Source organism: Oncorhynchus masou, chromosome 3, assembly GCF_036934945.1.
Source record: "Oncorhynchus masou masou isolate Uvic2021 chromosome 3, UVic_Omas_1.1, whole genome shotgun sequence".
In the NCBI taxonomy this organism is placed as follows: Eukaryota; Metazoa; Chordata; class Actinopteri; order Salmoniformes; family Salmonidae; genus Oncorhynchus; species Oncorhynchus masou.
In genome coordinates this window covers 20788005-20812278 of record NC_088214.1, presented here as the reverse complement: position 1 = coordinate 20812278, position 24274 = coordinate 20788005, and the positions used below count along the sequence as shown (strand labels likewise).

General features: G+C 42.5%; 1 protein-coding gene across 2 annotated transcripts in view; it reads left to right on the top strand.

Moving 5' to 3' along the window:
• LOC135512514 (arf-GAP with GTPase, ANK repeat and PH domain-containing protein 3-like) overlaps positions 1–24274 on the top strand; it is a 271006-nt gene that overhangs the window by 173731 nt on the left and 73001 nt on the right. For both annotated transcript variants that reach the window (XM_064934621.1, XM_064934611.1), the window contains exons 8-10: positions 1977–2132; positions 7822–7908; positions 17557–17661. In XM_064934621.1, coding sequence (XP_064790693.1) covers positions 1977–2132; positions 7822–7908; positions 17557–17661 — 348 coding nt within the window. The remainder of the gene's footprint in view (positions 1–1976; positions 2133–7821; positions 7909–17556; positions 17662–24274) is intronic.

The following is a 24274-nucleotide window of genomic DNA, read 5'->3' as shown; positions in this document are numbered from 1 at the left end:
GGCTGGACACTACTGAAGATAGACAGGCTGGGCACTACTGAAGATAGACAGGCTGGACACTACTGAAGATATAGATAGGCTGTGCACTACTGAAGACATATATAGGCTGGACACTACTGAAGATATAGATGGGCTGCACCCTACTGAGTATATAGATAGGCTGGACACTACTGAAGTATATAGATAGGCTGGACACTACTGAAGATATAGATGGGGACTGATATAGATAGGCACCCTACTGAAGTATATACACTACTGATATAGGCTGTGATAGGCACTACTGAAGATATAGAAGATGGGCTGTACACTACTGAAGATATAGATAGGCTGGACACTACTGAAGATATAGACTGGACACTGTGATATAGATAGGCTGGACACTACTGAAGATATTGATAGATAGCTGTACTGCACTACTGAAGATAGACAGGCTGGACACTACTGAAGATATAGATGGCTGGACACTACTGAAGATATATATAGATAGGCTGGACACTACTGAAGATATAGATGGGCTGTACACTACTGAAGATATAGATAGGCTGTGCACTACTGAAGATAGACAGGCTGGACACTACTGAAGATATAGATGGGCTGCACCCTACTGAGTATATAGATAGGCTGGACACTACTGAAGATAGACAGGCTGGACACTACTGAAGATATTGATAGGCTGGACACTACTGAATATGTGGATAGGCTGGACACTACTGAAGATATAGATAGGCTGGACACTACTGAATATGTAGATAGGCTGGACACTACTGAAGATATTGATAGGCTGGACACTACTGAATATGTGGATAGGCTGGACACTACTGAATATGTGGATAGGCTGGACACTACTGAAGATATAGATAGGCTGGACACTACTGAAGATATAGATAGGCTGGACACTACAGAAGATGTGGATAGGCTGGACACTACTGAAGATAGATGTCTGGACACTGGATAGGCTGGACACTACAAGAAGATGTGGATAGGCTGGACACTACAAGAAGATGTGGATACTGGATATTGATAGGCTGGACACTACTGAAGATATGGACACTACTGAATATATATAGGCTGGACACTACAGAAGATGTGGATAGGCTGGACACTACTGAAGATATAGAATGGCTGGACACTACAGAAGATGTGGATAGGCTGGACACTACAGAAGATGTGGATAGGCTGGACACTACAGAAGATGTGGATAGGCTGGACACTACAGAAGATGTGGATAGGCTGGACACTACAGAAGATGTGGATAGGCTGGACACTACAGAAGATATAGATAGGCTGGACACTACAGAAGATGTGGATAGGCTGGACACTACAGAAGATGTGGATAGGCTGGACACTACAGAAGATGTGGATAGGCTGGACACTACAGAAGATGTGGATAGGCTGGACACTGAAGATGGATACAGAAGATGTGGATAGGCTGGACACTACAGAAGATGTGGATAGGCTGGACACTACAGAAGATGAAGATGGATAGGCTGGACACTACAGAAGATGTGGATAGGCTGGACACTACAGAAGATGTGGATAGGCTGGACACTACAGAAGATGAGGATAGGCTGGACACTACAGAAGATGTGGATAGGCTGGACACTACAGAAGATGAGGATAGGCTGGACACTACAGAAGATGTGGATAGGCTGGACACTACAGAAGATGAGTATAGGCTGGACACTACAGAAGATGTGGATAGGTTGGACACTACAGAAGATGTGGATAGGCTGGACACTACAGAAGATGAGGATAGGCTGGACACTACAGAAGATGAGGATAGCCTGGACACTACAGAAGATGTGGATAGGCTGGACACTACTGAAGACATAGGGCATACAGGAGCCTACGTAAACTATAGTATCTATGGTGTTTTTGCTTTCCCAGATCCTGCCTGTAACTGACCAGTCTGTTCTCTCTGTCTTTTTCTCCCTCTTTCTCTTTCCATCTTGGTCTCTCTTCCCTCCGTCCTCCAGTCGGCAAACGGCGGGGGTGTGTTCAGCGACTACTCTTCCTCTGTGCCCTCCACTCCCAGCATTAGCCAGAGGGAGATGCGTATCGAGACCATCGCTGCCTCCAACACGCCCACACCCATCCGCAAGCAGTCCAAGCGCCGCTCCAACATCTTCACTGTAAGTATGCGGCAGCTGATGCAGAGCAACACCCACTCACATTACTAGAGGGCACAGTACCGCACACACACATACTGTCCACTAGATGGAGACAGAGACAAAGCTACCCTTTCTGGCTGTTTCAGATACAGGCACAAAAAGCCTTCCTGGCTTTACTCTTTATACAAGCAACTAAAATGGGTAACGGGGACAAAATATAATAACAATATGGTTGTTGATTACAACTTGGGTTGCATTTTGAACCCATACAATGAAAACAAAAGCTTAATTTTTTTTTTAAATTTCTTATTTTAAAGCAAATATCAAAGCTATAAGCACTGTGGAGAAATATCTCAGCTTTTTTAAACCTTTTTTATGTTGGTGACATTTTTCTTTACTTTCCAATTGGAAGTAAATGAGCACATTAATTACTCATATTTCACTTCTACCCTCCTCCTGGCCCCACTGTCTCAATCTTTGGCCTCCTTCCCTCCCCCTCTTATTTTTACTAGAGCCTTTCTTTGCAGTGACTCCCTATTGGGGGAGAGAAGGGGTGAGGCAAGGCTACACCTCACTAAAGCCAGCAATGCCAGTTCCCTTACCCGGCCACACGAAAGTGAACTAAAAGTCAGGAACATAACCCTTTCAGTCAGTACCGAGTCAGATAATGCATGCTCTCCCTCTCTCCCCCCACCACCACTACCTTACTGTAGGTATCCCTACCCTAGTTATTCCATCTCTGACTTTTGCCATTTGACCACTACCAGTGTACTTACCACAGCTTGCCCTGCTCCCATTACCTATACTTATGATAGCCCTAGTTAAACTTTTATCCTTACTCTAGCTTTAATCCATCCCAAATTTACCGTATTCAATCTTGTGGCACAGCTCTAACCTTCCGTACCTTTGAGACCCTTGCACTAACCACTGTACTTTTCAGTCTCCTTTTCTTTTACCTCTACCTTCTCCCCTAACCTTAGCCCTCTCCTGCTTCAATCTACGCTCATCTCTTCCCCAGCTCCCCTTTCTCTTACCTCTACCTCTCCCTTCTCCCCTAACCTTAGCCCTCTCCTGCTTCAATCTATGCTCATCTCTTCCCCAGCTCCCCTTTCTCTCATCTCTACCTTCTCCCCTAACCCCAGCCCTGTCTCTTTCTCTAACCAAGCTCAACCCTGACCCCAGCCTTCCCACATCCTCCCTCTCTCTAACCTCTCCCATCTCCCCCTACCCCAGCTACTGTGGTAACCACCACTGGGCTCCAGGCTCTGAGTTGCAGAGCAGGCTGTGTCAGTTAGTAGTGCCCCTTGTCTTCTCCCTCCCCCTGCTAGGTAGTGACTAATCCTGTCCACCAGAGAAATGAGCCTCTGCCCGTCTGCGTCATGGAGATGCCCAAGCACGCCACCTATCCCGTGTGGGTGCCCGAATGGCAGGCCGAGCGGGAGTTTCAGCTCATGACCTTCTGAGGAGCAGCAAGTGGGAGGGCGGGAGTGCCAGGGAGGGGCGGAAGAGAGGTCGGGGGGGAGGGGGGGGTCGACAACTCACCGTATCCCAAATGACACTTCAAGAGCAAGGAAGACATTGCCATTTTTCCAATACAAGAGAAAAACCTAAATAGTTTTGTTTACCAAGCATTCACTTTAAGACTACAACTTTTCACCTTGCTTTTTCATCAACCTCAGTTCAGAGGACCGCTTGAGGACACAGAATTATTTACACGCCGTACACAATACAGTAGTCCTGAACATCTCTCTCTGACAACACATAGTTATAAAGACAGTATTATAAAACCTGCAATGCCACCTCTTCTAATCATAGTAGTGGGTAACTGTGATCCCTAACCGTTTTTTATTCAGTTGTGGTCAAGATAGAGACAAAGCCTTAACATCATGGGTTATTTTAATAGGTTTTACAACACAATAGTGTCTATTTCTCTCTCAACCTTTTTGATTTCACATTCCTTTTCTTTTTGTGGGCATTTTGACCAGATAGACCTTTCAAAAGCACCCAAACCAATTAGAAACAACACTGTGGCTAACTTTGCGGTCATATTCATGAAACAACTTGTACTCACAGTTTTGCTAGTTAGAATATTCAGACACCTTTTCCCAAAATATTTCATTTTGGTTTATTTCACTTTGGAGATTTAAGTAATATGATCATAGCTCTATGATGCATTATAAAGCACAATTTATTACTCTTCTCCATCGCTAGTCAAAGGTCACTGAGCGAAAAGGAAGAATACCACAGTGACGACTTAAACTTCTCTGTATCCCAGTGCACAACTGATGATGCCATGTTGTCTGTCCACATTTTGTAGCTTTTGGGATAAATTCAAAAGTACTTCAGATATCCCCATACTGATTATACAAGTAAAATAAAATTGTATGGATCACATGCAAATGGTTAGTATATGTCATAAGCATTTCGCTACACTCGCGATAACATCTGCTAACCATGTGTATGTGGCCAATAACATTTGATTTGATTTTGATTTGTCCAATCAGTATTTGGGATATCTGAAGGGCTTTTGACGTCATCTTAAAAGCAACAAAAAAAAAACATTTTATTACAAATATGAATATCATTGATTTAAGTTACTAACTATATATATATATTGGGCACTGGGCACCATTTTAATATTTTAATTTGCTGAAATAGGCTACCTTGAAAACATTTGGACATTTAGCTTTATAGTGCATTGCAAATTGACAGGTGACTCTGCCTCTATTGGAGCTTTTGATAATAGTTTTAGGGTGATTTTATTTCTCAAAGGTCCTAAAAGCTTTACTCAGAAAGATGTTGGTTTATCCACCATGTCTTTTCACCACCAGTCAGTTCAGTCAAACCAGCCATAGTCATCACCCTCAATCCACTTCTGTCATGATTAGTAATGGCCACTAGGTGTCAGCTGAGTACACAGAAATCCTTTCCTAGTGCTTCCATGGTTTAGTAACCACATCAATAGGTTTGAGGCATTTTTGTTCTATCTTTATTTTCATAAACATTGTCATGATGAATTGAAGAGTACCTTTTTGCATACTCCCCCCTCCCCCCCCATTTTGTCACATCTAAACCTCATAGCCATCAACTCTCATGTATAATTGTCAGCCATTTTGTTGACATGTTTTTAGTTCCTTCCATTACTTTTGTACGTTTTACTGGATATACACCCTTAAGGAAAAAAATTAAAAGACACTCTGGAATGTTTTTTCTTTTCGATATTTGCAGATTTCTGCTACTGTTCCCAACCTTCATCAAAAAGGGCTTTCTAACTCCTTCCGCATTAGAAGAGCTCTGTGGTATCAAAAATCAAACCGCATTGCACCCCTAAATGAGTTGTCCCTCTGGCCTGTCATTCCCAATAGGGAGGAGTAATGCCTAGGGACTAGAGCGTTAAAATAGTTTTTGCTGCTTAACCCTAGTGTCCCCTTTGCATCCTGGGTAATGCATGATGCACTATGGAAACCATACAGCTTTGTGACAAGACAACAAGTAACGTTGGACGTTTGGGAGTCAGTTCATGCTCAAATTGAAAAACTGTCATATTCACACACTCTGGAGTGTGACAGAATTTAGGGACTCTTTTCTGCTGGAAATGCCCCCCGTCCTTATACCCCACCTCCACACTTCAAACTTTCCACCCATACAAACAGTCTGTGTACAGTTAAGTCACGCTTGGAATTATGATTCAACCACTCAAAGGACACTTCCTCTTACATGACACCACTTCCCTCTTACATGACATCACTTCTCTCTTACATGACATCACTTCTCTCTTACATGACATCAAACTGCTTTTTGCCATAAAACGAGGACTCGAGGGAAAGTTGCAAAATTCCGTCAACCTTCAATAAATTCCCTGGTTTTCCCAGAATCCCGGTTGGATGATAAGATAAGATAATAAGCAGGAAATCCAGAAAACTCCAACCAGGATTTCTGGAAAACCAGGGAATTTATTGAAAGTTCCCAGAATTCTGCAACCCTAACTAGAGGTGTGAAGTACGTTCAGTTGTTGACTTCACTCTTTCTTTCTTTCTTTTTTTTTCAATTTCTCTTTCTTTTCAAGGAAAGTCTTGAATGGACTTGAATATGTGGTCAACTTAAATAAGGGTATGTTAGTGGTGATGTTGGATAGTTTTATGAAGGCCTTCATAAAAATAAGAGTAGGGCGTCAGGGAGAAGTGGTATCATACAGAATAATGAATAACGAATGGCAAATGGATTGCACCGACTTGTATGAATGTAGTTTCTATTTATTTAATTTGACTATGATTTTGGAATTATTCATTTCTCCATTCTTTATTATTGATATTTATTTTCTTGTTTTCTTCTTTATTAATTTATTTCAATTTGGGTTTGGTATGAAGATTATGAACTTATTCCATAATCGCTTTTATATCATTTACGTATTGAAAAATATAAGACTGCTGTATATCTTGTATTGTATTTACAATGGTACTCTATAGAAAGTATATGATATACATATGAAATATATATAAAAAAAAGATGCCTTTTATTGTCCATCCTATATTTTGTGGGAACTGCAATGTTTGGCTCATTATGTTGATCTTATTTGAAAGTGAAACCTGTGACTTAATTTGTATGGTGTCTGTATAGAAACAAAAATTATCCGAATAAAACAATAAAATGATGAAAATGATAAACCAGAGTTGGTTTACTTGAACTCAGACTCTACCTCTCTCCATTGGTGATTGATTGGGCATCCCTTCATCCTGTTCTGAGTGAGATCATAATAGTCTTGTCTGTTGGTTATGAGTGACATTTCCTGTTCTTCACCTGTTAGTCTGTGCTTTGGGGATCTTCTGTGTCCAAGTACTTTGTTTGTCATAACATGGGATAATACTGTATGTTCACTGCTTGACTATTTTCCCTGCACAGTCTGTCATTTGAAATGTCATGTATTTGCAGCAGGTGTTAGTGAAATGTGCTGCTGCACCTGTTCACTGATGGGTTCCACTGTTGTTTATAATGAACATGTTTAACAGCACCTGTACTTCTAACCCTAACACTGTGGATGATTTGAAATGCATTTTCCCACCTGGTGTTTCAACAGGAATTTTACAGGTTTAAGGTTGGGAGGAAAAGCAATATGAAATTCCTATTTGATAACTTTCTTTGTCCGTCTTGTATAACAACCTTCTCTCCCCCTAACCTTTCTACATTTTATTGCATTACAACTTGACTTGTCAATGGATCTATGCAAAAAGCCCCTGCTGGCCTTAGAAACTTGATTTGGGACTGATCTGGAAAGGCCCACTGTGGGCCTGAGAGTGGGGTGTTCCTCTCAGATCTGGAAGGGTCCACTGTGGGCCTAACAGAGGGATGGATCTCCCATGGGTTTACAGGACTGAGTCATGACTCAATGTCGTCTTTTGGTCTACTACCTATTTATTAAGTGTTGAGATGTTTCTTCTGTTCTGGTCTGCTCTTCGTTGATGCACGTTGATGTTCCCGCTGAATGTTACGCTGGTCTGCTTGTTTGTTTAGCTTTTTGTTGTTGTTGAGAATTTTGTTTTGCGATGTTGAGTCCGCCCCCCCCCAAACACACACGATCCACACACCCCAACCTCCAAACATTCTTACCTCTGACCCCCATGCTCACCTTGATACACGCACCTCACTCAACTCCCACCCCATCGCCATGGTTTGTTGCTGAGACTGACTGACTGACTCTCTTGTTTCCTTGCAGTCACGGAAAGCCAACAGTGAACAGGCAAAGACCACTGACAGTAAAACAGATAGTATAGGCAGTGGAAGGGCCATACCCATCAAACAGGTGAGTGCCTCTCTCTACTACTACACTAGTCATAGGTTGTGTCTGAAATCACACCATATTCCCTATATAGTTCACAACTTTTGCCAAGGGCCCTGGTCAAGAGTAGTGCACTATAAAGGGAATAGGGTATCGCTTTTGGCACAACAATAGTTTTCACGTAAGTATAGCACATTCACTGTGTAAGAAGCACATTTCTGCCCGTTAATGCATATATACACATTAATATTTGACAAGTTTTGACCATAGATATGATCTGGGGAGTGTGTTTGCATAAGTGTTCAGGAAATGTTTTGTGTGGGTGGGTAGAGTAAGAAAAATATATAACCTCTAGATGGTGCTGTGATACAACATTAGGAATAAGAGAAAGCAGTCGTGCTCAGGGTTCACAGAATTACATGAAAAAGAACATCAGAATTTTCCTGCACGGATATCAAGACATACACATCATAATCTTTAGATTACGTCCTTACTGGATGTATAGATGTCAGGTTGGATGGGTTCAAAGATTTAGACTATTAGGCACTATTGGCCAAAGCAGTTGTCAAATGTTATGCAATCATATTCTGGTATGTTTAGGTGTCACATATTGACATGGTATTATTTTCAGCATTAGAGATCTCTCTGTCAATGTAAGCTTGTAATGCCTCTCCGAATGTTGTGGTATGTTATATATCCATCAGACATATTCTATGGTACTTTGTGTTATTAGAAAAAAAACTCACTTTGTTGTCTCTTCATTTTACAAGAAAATGCAAGCGTCTAAATCTGATCATCATAGTTTACTAGTCACCAAAAATCTATTTCAAAAACACTATGAGCAAATATAACATTGCATTAAAACACTTAAAGCGGTAATGTGTAAGAATCATGAGCCTGGGCATGTAACCAAGCTTCAAATATAGTTTTAATTCTACAGTCTTTAATATTAATTTCCCTTTCTTTTTAGAAGTTGAAAATATGCTAAAAACCCCTATGAAGTGCAGTAGAATAACACTTCACATTGAGTATGGGTAATTTGTTTTAAGGGTATAACTTTGAACCAGGATGAGGAGTCATTGACACATTCATTATTCTCTGCTGATTGTATGAGGGCTTTTAGAAAGGGTCAGCATCCTTATCCTAGAATTATCCTTCTGAACCAGGAATTATGGGAATGGTCAGTGTAAACGTAATTTGAAACGTGATGTAGGCCAGGTATTCCCTGCTGTTCAGGAAGCTGTCCTCATTTCTGGACATTTAGAAAGAATACAAGTATAAAATCAATGAAACACATGGGAAATATTGGCAAATGGAGAAAAAACCTTGAATTTCCATTTGTTCCCAGTGAGAACTGTAACTAGAAAAGTGCATTTCCTAAAGAAAGTGTGGTGTGCTTGCTAGTATTTAGGGTTTTGACATTTTAATTGACTGATTGGATAGCATCAACTAGCTTAAACATGTGAGCATTGGTTTGGTGTCTCTAGCTTGAACAGTTCAAGAGTTACCATTTCTGGATGATTTTATGCAACTGTATGCACATTTATATAGTTAAAGTTGATACAAGTTTAAGAATTTGAAGTTAGGATAGCCTGAACATGAGAAAGTTGGTTTGGTGTCTCTAGCTTAAACTGATTGGAGAGCATCAGCTAGCTTGAACATGTGAGCATTGGTTTGGTGTCTCTAGCTTGAACGGTTCAAGAGTTACCATTTCTGGGTTATTTTATGCTAATTTATATAGTTATAGTTGATAAAGATTTGAATGAATTTGAAGTTAGGATAGCCTGAATGTTTTATAGTTGGGCTTGTAGCTTAATTGGCTGAGGAGCAGGACCGTTTATAATAGCTACCTCTGTAATCATATGTTAATCTATGCTAATTTAAAATGTTTATGGTGCAAAAATATGTATGCTATTAAAATTATTTTGACAAGCAATCTAAGTAGGGTCAGTCTGAATATGCCAATGTTGATTTGGTTTCGATAGCTTAACATGTGTAGGAGCAGTGGCAGATTCAAATACTTCCCATTCAAGCCTATGGAGCTATTATCAACACTTAACATTTTATAGTTCAAAAAGTATTAATGGTTTTAAAAAGTATTTGACAAGTGCACGATTCCAGACCGGTCTACACATTTTAAAGTTTGAATGGCGTTTCTGGCCGAAACGCTTGAAGACTAGGTACGTTACGGTCTAAACTGTCACCATGTAAAGCATTAAGCACACAGAGAATCTCACTGCCGGTAGGTACTTATCACGCTGGGAGGCCGATCCTTCTCTTGCTAGAACACAAGTGGTACCTGCTGCTTGCCGACCCAGTAGTGAAGAAAATGCCGTTTCTACTTGTAGAATCACAATGCTTGTTAGTGGCCAACAACTTGATTTTGAGCCAATCAGAGAGCATGAACCCCCACATTGAGGATCCAACAGGAGTGACAGCAAAAAGTTTTTAAAAAGACAGCATTTTATCCATACATCCACGGTTAAATGTCACATGCCAGTCACACTTCATATCCAATGTACTGTACGCTATGGGATGGTATCTAGTTAAGTGCACATACGCAATACACACAACACTAAATACTTCCTCCAAACTAGCTAACCACTGTAACTAGTATTGTATTAAAATTACATCACAATTGATTAGTTTACATGAAACAGCTGCCTGTGTTAGCAGCCGAGTTTGTGCAGTGTCCTTAGCTAGCCAGCTATGTTGTGTTAGCTAGCGAATATGCTAGCTCTCGCTAAACATTTGGCTGTGGGCTGGCACTGGCACTATTGGATTATGGAGAGTGCATTAAATTGTTTCTTCATCATCTGTGGCCATCTGGCTAGTATCAACAAGGGCTTTCTACAAAATAGTAACATTAGCACAGCTAGTTAGCTACCATTTGGAATCTACAGTGCCTTCAGAAGGTATTCATACCCTTTGACTTATTTAATAATTTGTTGTTGAGTTACAGCCTGAATTCAAAATGGATTAAATATATGTTTTTATCACCCGGTTTGTGGTGTATGGCCAATATACCATGGCTAAGGGCTGTTCTTAGGCACAACGCATCATGGAGGCCCTAGACACAGCCCTTCGCCGTGGTATATTGGCCATACACCACAAACCGATGAGCTGCCTTATTGCTATTATAAACTGGTTAGCAACGTAATAAGAGCAGTAAAAATAAATGTTTTGTCACACCGTGTTGTACGGTCTGATATACCACGGCTGTCAGCCAATGAGCATTCAGGGCTCGAACCGCCCAATTTATAATTGGTCTTGTACTTTAGGTTATTGTCCTGCTGAAAGGTACATTCATTTCCTTGTGTCTGATAGAAATCAGGTTTTCCTCTAGGGTTTTTCTTATGCTTATAGCTTTATTATGTTTCTTTTATCCTAAAAACCTCCCTGGTCCTTGCCGATGAAAAGCATACCCATAACATAATGCAGCCACCACCATACTTGTACTCTATGCTTTTCATCTGCAAGGACTAGGGAGGTTTTTAGGATAAAATAAACGTAATAAAGCTATAAGCATAAGGGTTTGTTGTATTTGATTTGCCACAAACCCAAGACTTTGTATTCAGAACAAAAAGTTAATTTCTTTGCCACATTCTTTGCAGTATTACTTAAGTGCCTTGGTGCAAACAGGATGCATGTTTTGGAATATTTTTTTATTCTGTACAGACTTACTTCTTTTCACTTTGTCATTTAGGTTTGTATTGTGGAGTAACTACAATGATTTTGAAACATCCTCAGTTTTCTCCTATCACAACAATTCAACCCTAACTGTTTTACAAAATTCAAAAGGCACTCGCACATCTGAGCAATCTTATTTGCAGGTGTATGGCAACAATTGAACAAAATGAAGGAAAAAGGAAACCACACACTGCTCTTGATAGTATCACTGATATTTAATAAAGCTTATTAAAGATCAGTGATACTATCAAGAGCAGTGTGCTGTTTCCTTTTTCCTTCAACTCTAACTGTTTTTAAAATCACCATTGTCCTCTTGGTGAAATCCCTGAGAGGTTTCCTTATTCTTCGGCAACTGAGTTCGAAAGGATGCCTGTATCTTTGTTGTGGCTGGGTGTATTGATACACCATCCAAAACCGTATTAATAACCTCACCATGCTTAAAGGGATATTCAGCTTCTCATTCTTTTTTGTACACATCTACCAATCGGTGCCTTTCTTTGTGAGGCATTGAAAAACCTCCCTGGTCTTTGTGGTTGAATCTATGCTTGAAATTCACTACTGATTGAGGGACTTCACAGATCTGTAACACAGCAACACACGTGGACATACATTGCCAAACAACACTACTGCCACCTTCTGGTTTGGAGTATTTAACAAGGCTGTGGATGACTGCTTCAAGTTCTTTGCTGTGTGAAAACAAAAGAGGTGGACTGCCAACACTGTTCAGAGGTGCTAAGTGCTGTCGGCATGCAAACGTTTGACAATCTTACCGGTATGTATGAGCTATAAATCTATGGCTGTTTTATTGCCATTGAAATGCATTGGAAGCTCATTTGAAATATTGCTGTAGTACATAAAGTATAAATGCTATGAAAAATGTTTTCTCAAGAAATCTAAATTGGGGCAGTTTGCATGTTTAAAAGTTGGTTTGGTGTTAATCTCTTAAACTGTAGATCGGGCCAAAGAAATCAAATAATAATATCCGTATGTAAGAAATCTAAAGCAAAGCACACCTAATGATCAGCAAAATTCTCCTCCATATCAGTGACCAGGTTTAAGTCAGGTTTAATGGGATTAGGCCACCAGGGCCAAGTGAGAGGGAGGTCAGTTGACAGAGATCTTAAAGAACCCCCACCCCCTAAACATACATAGTTACTGTAAGCTCTCCCATTGATTCCTCCCTATCTGATTATGGCCTGAAGTATGGCCACTTCCCTGGGTGGGTATCATAGCATCTTCAGACAATAAGATAAGACCAGCTCCCATCCCATGATCTACCCAGGCAGGGCAGGGGAGGTGTATTAAGAGTAGCTGATGGCCTGACCTGGCCAGTGAAATGCACAATCAGGAAGATCAAAGTGCCAATGCGAGCTTAATTACCCCCTATTGGGCAAATTACACACTGCCTGCCACCCCTCCCCTACCCCTACCCCTCCTCCTCCCCTCCCTCTGTCCACCCCGACCCCCCATATGTAAAAATGGTAAATAAGGGCAACAATGCACTCACTGCCGAGGAGCTGTCGACATTAGGCTTTTCTTCTTGCCCTCTCTCTTCTCTCTATTCCCCCTTTCCCAAACCCCACTTCTCTTTCTTCTGTTCTCCTCCGGCTGGCTGTCACAAAGGCCTGGGCTATCACTCAGCCACCATGGCAGGATGCAGATTTTTTCCCGGAGCGTGACAATGGAAAGGGAAGATACTATCTCCTCTGTGTAGATATGACAATTGTCTGGACACGGAGAGCGCGTCTGGCGATCGGCCTGTCTCCTTATGTCGCACAGCCTGAACATGGTGATCATGGTTGAGTGTGTGTGAGTGGGAGAGAGAGAGGGAGGGAGGGAAGGAAGGAGAAACAGAAGGTGAAACGCAATAAAAAAAATAACGTCTGTTCACGGCATGCCCCCATTCACTCTATTACTGCCATGATAAAATACAACTATTTGCTGTAAGTGATCAATTCATTCTTCTAATATTTTAAAATTATTACTAAATTATTCTCATTGTGTTAAATGGCAGCTCAATTTCATAATATATTATAGAGGATTCAATTGTTTTTATTTTGCTATCTTTTCTGACAGGTCAATTAGTTAAAATGAAGTGGTTTTGTAAAAAGTTCCTATATTGGACTAATACGGACTAATATTAATCCTCTCAGTATTATTATCGATCTTTTCAAACCAGTGATGAATTTGTGTTGGTCCACTGATTACATGTATAGATTTCTGGCTGGTTCAATAAGGACAGGAGATGTGTAACATTATTTGTGTGTAAAACATGCATTACACCGTTGCCAGAGGCCTTGTGACAGCACCATTTACTTCAGAAGATCATAAAGCCATTAAAATGTGTTTTCAGTTATTTTATAGACCAAATCATAGAAAAAATAGTTTGTGCACACTTAGATCAATGCCAGTCTTAGTCATTTAATAGGCCAAGCTTTCAGTCACAAAGACAAAATCATGAAGAGTATGGGTGTGAAAGAGCAGGTTTCGCACAAGCTAATATAAAGATGTTTACAAAATCCATCTTTGAAATGTCACTAATAACAACAGTATGTAATTGTATGTGGTTATCAAACTTCAAGACAAGACCATCAAAAAATAGTGATAGTGATGATTAAAGGCCTGCTGGGGCCCTCTAATAGGGTGGTTATGGATGTGTTTAGCAAAGCAAAATCAAATCAAAGTTCATTGGTCGCTTACACAGATTTGCAGATGTTATTGCATGTGCAGCGAAACGCTTGTGTTTTTAGCTCAGGGTACTGGGCGGAGGCCGGCTAGTGGTGACTGTTTAACAGTCTGATGGCCTGGAGATAGAAGCTGTTTATCAGTCTCTCAGCTCCAGCTTTGATGCACCTGTACAGTCTCCACCTTCTAGATGGTAGCGGGGTGAACAGGCCGTGGCTCGGATAGCTGAGGTCTTTGAGGATCTTCTTGGCCTTCCTGTGACACTGTGTGCTGTAGATGTCTTGGAGGGAAGACAGTGTGCCCCCGGTGAATCATTGGGCTTACCACACCACCCTCTGGAGAGCCATGCGGTTGTGGGCGGTGCAGTTGCCATAGAAGGCATTGATACAGTCTGACAGAATTCTCTTGATGATACATCTGTAGAGATTGGTGAGGGTCTTAGAGGCCAAGCTGAATTAGTTCAGCCTCCTGAGGTTGAAGAGGCGCTGTTGTGCCTTCTTCACCATGCTGTCTGTGTGGAGGGACCATTTCAGGTCCTCAGTAATGTGTACGCCGAGGAACTTGAAGCTTTTGACCCTCTCCATTGCGGCCCTGTCGATGGTAATGGGGGTGTGCTCTCTCTGCTGTCTCCTCTAGTCCACAATCAGCTCCTTCATTTTGTTGAGGGAGGGGTTATTTTCCTGGCACAACTCCGCCAGGGCCCTCACCTCCTCCCAGTAGGCTGTCTCGTTGTTGTTGCTAATCATGCCTACCACTGTTGTGTCGAAAGCAAACTTGATGATTGAGTTGGAGACTTGCATGGCCACACAGTCATGGGTGAACGGGTAGTACAAGGGGGCTGAGCACCACCCTTATGGGGCCCCCGTGTTGAATATCAGTGTGGAGGAGGTTTTGTTGCCTTCCTTCACCACCTGGGGTCAACCCCTCAGGAAGTCCAGGACCCAGTTACACAGGGAGGGGTTCAGACCCAGGGTCCTAAGCTTAGTGATGAGCTTGGAGGGCAATATGGTGTCGAAGACTGAGCTGTAGTCGATGAACAGCTATTGGGGTGGTATGCGTATTGTAGTGGGTCTAGCGTGTCAGGTAAGGTGGAGGTGATATGATCCTTAACTTGCTTCTCAAAGTAATTCATGATGACAGAAGTGTGTGCTACGGGGCTATAGTAATTTAGTTAATTTACCTTCGCTTTCTTGGGTATAGGAACAATGGTTGACATCTTGAAGCAAGTGGGGACAACAGACTGGGATATGGAGAGATTGAATATGTTCGTTCACACTCCAGCCAGCTGGTCTGCACATGCTCTGAGAACTCATCTTGGGTTGCCGTTTGGGCAGGTAGCCTTGTGATGGTTAAAACTTTTAAATGACTTACTCACATCGGCCACGGAGAACAACAGCACACAGTCCTTGTGAGCGGCCGGGGCCCGTGTCGGCGGCCTGATGTTGTTTTCCCCGAAGCTGGTGAAGGTGTTTAGCTTGTCCAGGAGCGAGACGTCGGTGTCCACGAGGTGCCTGGCTTTCCCTTTATAATCTGTGATTGTCTTGAGTCCCTGGCACATACAGTACGTCTCATGTCTAAGCCATTGAATTGTGAATCCACTTCGTCCCTGTACTGTCGTTTCGCTCTTTGATTGCCTTAGGGAGGTCATGGCTGGTCTGTTTGTAGACCTCCATGTTCCCAGTCACCTTGCCATGGTTAAATGTGATGGTTCGCGCTTTCAGTTTTGCTGTTTTTGGTTTGGATAAGTTCCAATCGTCACAGTGGGAACAACATCTTCTATGCACTTCCTGATGAACCCATTCACCGAGTCAATGTATACGTCAATGCTATTCTCCGAAGCGACCCAGAACATTTCCCAGTCCTCGTGACCAAAACCATCTTGAAGCATAGATTCCGATTGGTCAGACCAATGTTGCACAGTCCTTACGACGGGTGCTTCCTGCTTAAGTTTCTGCCTATAGGTGGGGAGGAGCAGAATGGAAGTGTGATCTGATTTGTCGAAGGGAGGGTGGGGGAGGGCCTTGTAACCATCCCGGAAGGGAGAGTAGCAATGATCCAGAGTCCTCGATGCACGTGTAGCACAGGAGATGTGTTGATAGAATTTCAGTAGCGTTATCCTCAGATTTCCTTTATTTAAGTCCCCAGCTCATATAAATGCTGCCTCAGCAGGGTATAGAGCTCCTCTCTCTGGGCATACAGAGGCTGTCCTGGGGCCCCAGCATGAGGAAGCTGGGGCCAGGTCCAGATCAAGGCAGGAGGACCGGGGCCAGGATTAGGATGATAGTCGGCCCCCAGGCTGGTCCCTGGGTCACCAAGGGTCAGGCCCTTCCTGATGTGTTAATCAGGATTATACAGCCCTGGAGGATGACCCAGCCTAGGACAACATCGGAGGGTGAGGGTACCCTATTTAACACACACGCACGCACGCAAACACACACACACACACACACACACACACACACATATACACACACACACACACACACACACACACACACACACACACACACACACACACACAGGAATATGGCACACACACAGAGGCAAAACACACACGCACACAGAACCCTGGTTGTAAAAGCACAACACTCCGCTGCTAATCCCCTAATTAAGCATGCCTCTCCCTTGGTCCTCCCTGGTCCTTACCCCCAGAGGACCGTCACCGCCCCCCAGCCACAAAGACCCCCTCACAGCCCCAGGAACTGCCATTGTTTACCCTGGATTGACTAAGCAGATAAAGTCAAACATCTGAGGAGTTAAGGCTCCAGAAGATAATGGTGGAATAGAGGGGAGGGGCTGAGTCAAGGCTTTGAAGAGGGGGAGATCACACACCTAATCCCTGGATAAAGGGGTCCTCCAGAGTTCAACTGGTCAGGACATGAGGATGAATGAATACATGGGCAAATTGGATTGTCTCTGTTCACTTTGAATGTGAGACAGTCGGTTACAGTAGGACAGCACCAATTCTGAAGGTTCAAGTGGTCACCGTTAAATATCATCTATAGACGTTGAACATTGATTACACCGTTGACCGTTGTTGTATTGCATTGACCATGGGGTTACAGTGACCAATGACAATCAAAAGTTGGAAGGTTGAAAAAGTTTGTACTCACACACTCACATAAAGGCAACCTGCTGCTGTAAAATGACTGTTGTATCCACTCTGGCCTGATCTAAGGATAGAGCAAGTGTTCTTATTTTCATCCCAAGTTAGTTACATTATATGTTCTAGTCCATTGTGTTTAGCTGGAGGAAGACATCTTCTGACCCTCTCTTCTTCTCTTCTCTCTCCTCCAGGGCATCCTCCTGAAGAGAAGTGGGAAGTCCCTGAATAAGGAGTGGAAGAAGAAATACGTCACACTGTGTGACAACGGCCTTCTCACCTACCACCCCAGTTTAAATGTGAGTAACCCTACATTTAGTATAGCTCTGTTTGTAGTGGACTGTTTAAGGGATATGTGTAGAATATACTTTACATTCATTAGCGAAACATGCAAGCTTGTCCCTCACAAAAGGTGGAAATGAATGATTTAACTGTTATGTACACATATTGATACATTTATGAAGAAGGTTTCTGAGAGATAAAAATGTTAGCAAAGACCTTTCAGCCTCTGATTATTAGTACCCCATCTCAGTGTGATTCTGATTATAAACTTGGGGGGGGTAGAGGCGGAGGTGGTGGTCATCTCTATCCCCACACCCCTGTGGTGGCCGGGTAATGGAGACATACATGGCGCTAGCTGTTGCTGCTGTGTGCCCGCCACGCCCGGCCACCATGCTGGCTTGTATTTATAATGGCGCTCGCCGCTGTGCGTGGCGCCTGGCGGAGGCTGAGCGGCCAGCAACATCCGTCTCTGTCAGAGTCCCGCTGGGCTGCTAATACCTCTTAAACACTCCGCTGCAGCCAGCCGGCAGACAGCTCTGTCAGACCCCCCCCACAACAGCACGACATTGCTGCCCCACGCCCTTCCTCTCACGGTCTCACCTCTATTCTTTGGTGGTAATGTATGTCTAAATACAACAAATGACTTGGTTTTCAAAGGAAGATTTGGTGAAAGTTAGAGATGAGCATTTGTACATGTGTCCAGTCCAAATTTTTGCCCCTAGAGTCAGAGAATTGTTTTGTCCAATTTGAGATAATATATTCTATGAAAGCCAAATACAGTGCATTCGGAAAGTATTCAGTCCCTTTGACTTTTTCCACATTAAGTTACATTAGTCTTATTCTAAAATGTATTTAAAATTTCCCTTATCAATGTACACACAATGCCCCATAATTTAAAAGCAAAAACAGGTTTTTAGAAATGTTTTCAAATTCATTATTTTTTTAAATTAATAAACTAAATCTCACATTACATTAGTATTCAGACCCTTTACTCAGTACTTTGTTGAAGCACCTTTGGCAGCGATTACAGCCTCGATTCGTCTTGGATATGACGCTACAAGCTTGGCACACCTGTATTTGGGGAGTTTCTCCCATTCTTCTCTGCAGATCCTCTCAAGCTCTATCAGATTGGATAGGGAGCGTCAATTCACAGCTATTTTCAGGTTTCTCCAGAGATGTTCGATCGGGTTCAAGTCCGGGCTCTGGCTGGCCCACTCAATGACATTCAGAGACTTGTCCTGAAGCCTCCCCTGCATTGTCTTGGCTCTGTGTTTAGGGTCGTTGTCCTGTTGAAGGTGAAACGTTGCCCCAGTCTGAGGTCCTGAATGCTCTGGAGCAGGTTTTCATCAAGGATCTCTCAGTACTTTGCTCCTTTCATCTTTCCCTCGATCCTGATTAGTCTCCCAGTCCCTGCCTCTGAAAAACATCCCCACAGCATAATGCTGCCACCACCATGCTTCACCTTAGGGATGGTGCCAGGTTTCCTCCAGAAGTAACGCTTGGCATTCAGGCCAAAGAGTTCAATCTTGTTTCTCATGGTCTGAGAGTCTTTTAGGTGCCTTTTGCAAACTCCAAGTGGGCTGTCATGTGACCTTTTCAGAGGAGTGGCTTCCGTCTGGCCACTCTACCTTAAAGGCCTGATTGGTGGAGTGCTGCAGAGAAGGTTGTCCTTCTGGAAGGTTCTCCCATCTCCACAGATGACCTCTGGAGCTCTGTCAGAGTGACCATGGAGTTCTTGGCACCTCCCTGACTAAGGCCCTTCTCCCCCGATTGCTCAGTTTGGCCGGACGACCAGCTCTAGGAAGAGTCTTGGTGGTTCCAAACTTCTTCTATTTAAGAATGATGGTGGCCACTGTGTTCTTGGGGACCTTCAATGCTACAGAAATGTTTTGGTACCCTTCCCCAGATCTGTGCCTCGACACAATGCTGTCTCGGAAGCTCTACGGACAATTCCTTCGACCATAGCTTGGTTTTTGCTCTGACATGCACTGTCAACAGTGGGATCTTATATAGACAGGTGTGTGCCTTTCCAAATATTGTCCTATCAATTGAAATTACAATAGGTGGACTCCAATCAAGTTGTAGAAAAATCTCAAGGATGATTAATAGAAACAGGATGAGGTCCTGAACGCTCTGATGATGTCGTCGCACATCATCAGAGTGCACAGCTGAACATTGTACTCTCGGTTTGTTATTTTCGATTGAATCAAAACCGATATTCATTAAATGGATTCCGCGATGCGGTTAGCTTTTAACGGCAAGGACCTCTATTTCTTGTCATGGAATCCTGCTTAACCTCTCTGGGATCGTTCAGGACGCTAGCATCCTACCTCGCCAACAGCCAGTGATATTGCAGGGCTCCAAATTCAAAACAACAGATATCTCATAATTAAAATTCCTCAACCATACAAATATTTTACACCATTTTAAAGATACACTTCTCGTTAATCCAACCACAGTGTCCGATTTCAAAAATACTTTTTGGCAAAAGCAGAACATATCATTATGTTAGGTCAGCAACTAGCAACAGAAAGCATTCAGCCATTTTCCATCCAAAGATAGGTGTCACAAAAAGCAGAAATATAGATAAAATGAATCACTAACCTTTGACCATCTTCATCAGAAGACACTCCCAGGACTCAATGTTACACAATACATGTATGCTTTGTTCGATCAAGTTCATATTTACATCCAAAAACCTCATTTTACATTGGCGTCATGTTTAGAAGTGCCTCCAAAACATCCGGAGAAATTGCAGAGAGCCACATCAAATAACATAAATAATCATCATAAACTTGAAAGATACATGTTTTACATAGAATTAAAGATAAACTTGTTCTTAATGCAACCGCTGTGTCAGATTTCAAAAAGCTTACGGCAAAAGCACAATGTTCAATGATCTGAGAACAGCGTTCAGCCACAAAAATAAGCCATACAGTTACCCGCCAAATTATGGAGTCAACAAAAGTCATAAATAGCATTATAAATCTTCACTTACCTTTGCTGATCTTTGTCAGAATGCACTCCCAGGACTCATACTTCCACAAGAAATGTTTGTTTTGTTCGATTACGTCCATATTTATGTCCAAATACCTCCATTTTGTTTGCACGTTTAGTTCACTATTCCAAAGGCACAATGTGCGAGCGCAAAAACCAGATGAAAAGTCAAGATTTCCAATACAGTTTGTAGAAACATGTCAAACGATTTGTACAATCAATTCTTAGGGTCTTTTTATAATACGTCTTCAATAATATTCCAACCGGACAATAGCGTATTCACTACAGAGGAAAAAGAAGGAAAGGTGCGCCCGCGTGACCGCGCAGTAAACAACTGATTGGCCTCAGGCTAGTCCACTTGTTGAAACAGCTCTTATTCGACACCCTTCCACAATTGAAGCCTGTTGACATCTGCTGGAAGCCTTGGGAAGTGCAATCTGGCCCCATAGACACAGCATATTGGATAGGCAATCACTTAAATGATTTCCCACAGATTTCCCACTTCCTGGTTGGATTTGTCTCAGGTTTTCGCCTGCCATATGAGTTCTGTTATAGTCACAGACATCATTCAAACAGTTTTAGAAACTTCAGAGTGTTTTCTATCCAATAATATGCATATATTAGCATCTGGGACAGAGTAGCAGGCAGTTTACTCTGGGCACCTTATTCATCCAAGCTACTCAATACTGCCCGCCTGTCACCAAGAAGTTAACAGACAGGTTTAAGCCTGCTTGACAGAGACGCTAAGCTGCTAGCCATCAAGCTAGCGCAGTTGATACCAGATGAGTTTTTTAATGGAGCCCTCTTTGTCTGGAGAAATAAATTAACGGTTCCAGCACTGTAGGAGCTGTATCTTTTACGCACTGTTTCAGGACAAACCAGACCACTCGGAGTACCGATGCAGCAATTTTTTACTTGCCGAGGATTATAGTCTTGAGGTGGCTTCGTTGATCACGCAGCTCACCAACCTATGTAAGAAACTGGGGAAAGCGTAGAGTAATGTTTACATTTTCTACACCGGTGGCTGGATGTCGTTCGCGCATGTTGGACGCATCTCCGCCTTGTCGTTTGTCGTTATCCGACTGGCTGGTGTTGCCCAGAGCACCCCCATCTGATAGCGGCGTAGAAGTAGCTCAGTGATGGTCGATTATCATGAACCGTGGAAGCCGAAGACAGCGACTTCCCGCAAAGCTGTCTACACTCGTAACGAGAGGCCCGGAGAGGATACAAACAGAAAATAGTTTTGCCATCCTGGAGCCTGATCTTCCTGCACCTTCGTCACTGGGGGTGCCTGTGTCTGCGACCGCAGTGCCTACAACTACGAAATCGACTTCGATAACCTTCTGTCCCTGCTCTGGATCGAGCGGGGCTTCTCCATCTGTCGGAGGCCTGCCACAGGCGCCGGGAGCAACGTGTTCAAGTTATCCTGCCTATCGCCTGTCCATAAAGGGTTACCCCGAATCCTGAAAGGCAGGGAATAAATTACATTACTAAACCGCCGGGCATTATGAAGGGCAGTTCTGAATAACGTGTCCCCATCCCGGATCCGGGATTATCCTGCCTATCGCCTGTCCATAAAATGGGTTACCCCGAATGTCCTGATTTTCAAAATATGCTTTTGAACGAAATTGACTAATTTGTGTAGTATGGCATAGCGGATTTCCTCATCCACTCCAGCTGGGATTCTGGGCTCTCAGTTACATCCATGGTTTTTCCTGAAGAAATGTGACCGTTCCTTGTACAAAAAGTCGATGTCTTATCCCGGCAGCGTTGAGGAATAAATGACATATCTCTTCATTGATATGCCGACTGGGAAAAATACTGGCACGCCTTTTGCAGGACGTGGAAATCGATTTCCAATGATCTGTAGTCCATGTGGGTTTTAATGGCATTATGAAGGGCAGTTCTGAATAGTTGAAACTGGATTTTAAAAGAGTTAATTGACTCTGTGCTAAACACAAACAAAAGCTCCATAATATCTGGCCCTCTGCCATCTCTGAATCGCGGCATTGAACGTTTTAACAGGATTCTTTATCTTCAGGCTATGTGATTATTGCAGCTCAATGGGTCTAACTTTTGTTGACAATTTTGCTACCTTTTGGAAACAAAACACATTTTATAAGGAGGATGGGATCCACCCAAATCATTTGGGATCCTGGATCCTTTCACAGCACTATGAGGCTGCGTTGAGACAATGACTTATCAATGACTGAAGACCAGCTAAAATAATCCCTACCATTGTGATGCAGAGTTTATAGAAAATATGGAAATGCCAATGGTGGAGGTGTTACTGTTTATATTCAGAACCACATTCCTGTGAAGATTAGAGAGGAGCTCATGTCAAATACTGTTGAAGTAATATAATAACAAGTTCATCTGCCTCACCTGAAGCCCATTCTGGTGGGAAGCTGCTATAGGCCATCAAGTGCTAACAGTCAGTATCTGGATAACATGTGTGAAATGCTTGATAATGTATGTGATATCAACAGAGTTATATTTTCTGGGTGATTTAAATATTGACTGGATTTCATCAAGCTACCCACTTTAGAAAAAGTTTCAAACTGTAAACAGTGCCTGCAACCTGGTTCAGGTTATCAGTCAACCTATCAGGGTAGTTATAAACAGCACAGTAATTAAATCATCAACATGCTTTAATCACAACTTTACTAATGCTGCAGAAATTTGATGGAAAGCTGTATCCAGATTTGTTTTTTTGTTTTTTGTTTTTTCACCTTTGTTTAACCAGGTAGGCAAGTTGAGAACAAGTTCTCATTTACAATTGCGACCTGGCCAAGATAAAGCAAAGCAGTTCGACACATACAACGACACAGAGTTACACATGGAGTAAAGCAAACATACAGTATCAACAAGTCTATATATGATGTGAGCAAATGAGGTGAGATAAGGGAGGTAAAGGCAAAAAAGGCCATGGTGGCAAAGTAAATACAATATAGCAAGTAAAACACTGGAATGGTAGATTTGCAATGGAACAATGTGCAAAGTAGAAATAAAAATAATGGGGTGCAAAGGAGCAAAATAAATAAATTAAATACAGTAGGGAAAGAGGTAGTTGTTTGGGCTAAAATATAGGTGGGCTATGTACAGGTGCAGTAATCTGTGAGCTGCTCTGACAGTTGGTGCTTAAAGCTAGTGAGGGAGATAAGTGTTTCCAGTTTCAGAGATTTTTGTAGTTCGTTCCAGTCATTGGCAGCAGAGAACTGGAAGGAGAGGCGGCCAAAGAAAGAATTGGTTTTGGGGGTGACTAGAGAGATATACCTGCTGGAGCGTGTGCTACAGGTGGGAGATGCTATGGTGACCAGCGAGCTGAGATAAGGGGGGACTTTACCTAGCAGGGTCTTGTAGATGATCCATTGGATGTACTGTACACAATATAGTAGTCATATCCAGGAAAACCAAAGTTCCAAAGGCTGGGTCTAATATAGTGTATAAGAGGTCATACAATAAGTTTTGTAGTGATTCCTATGTTATTGATGTAAAGAATATATGTTAGTCCTGGTGTGTAATGAGGAGCAAACAGACACTACACTTGACACATTGTAATGATTTTCATTGGTGGAAGAAGGAATAGACCAAAGCGCAGCGTGGTACGTGTTCATGATGCCTTTAATAAAC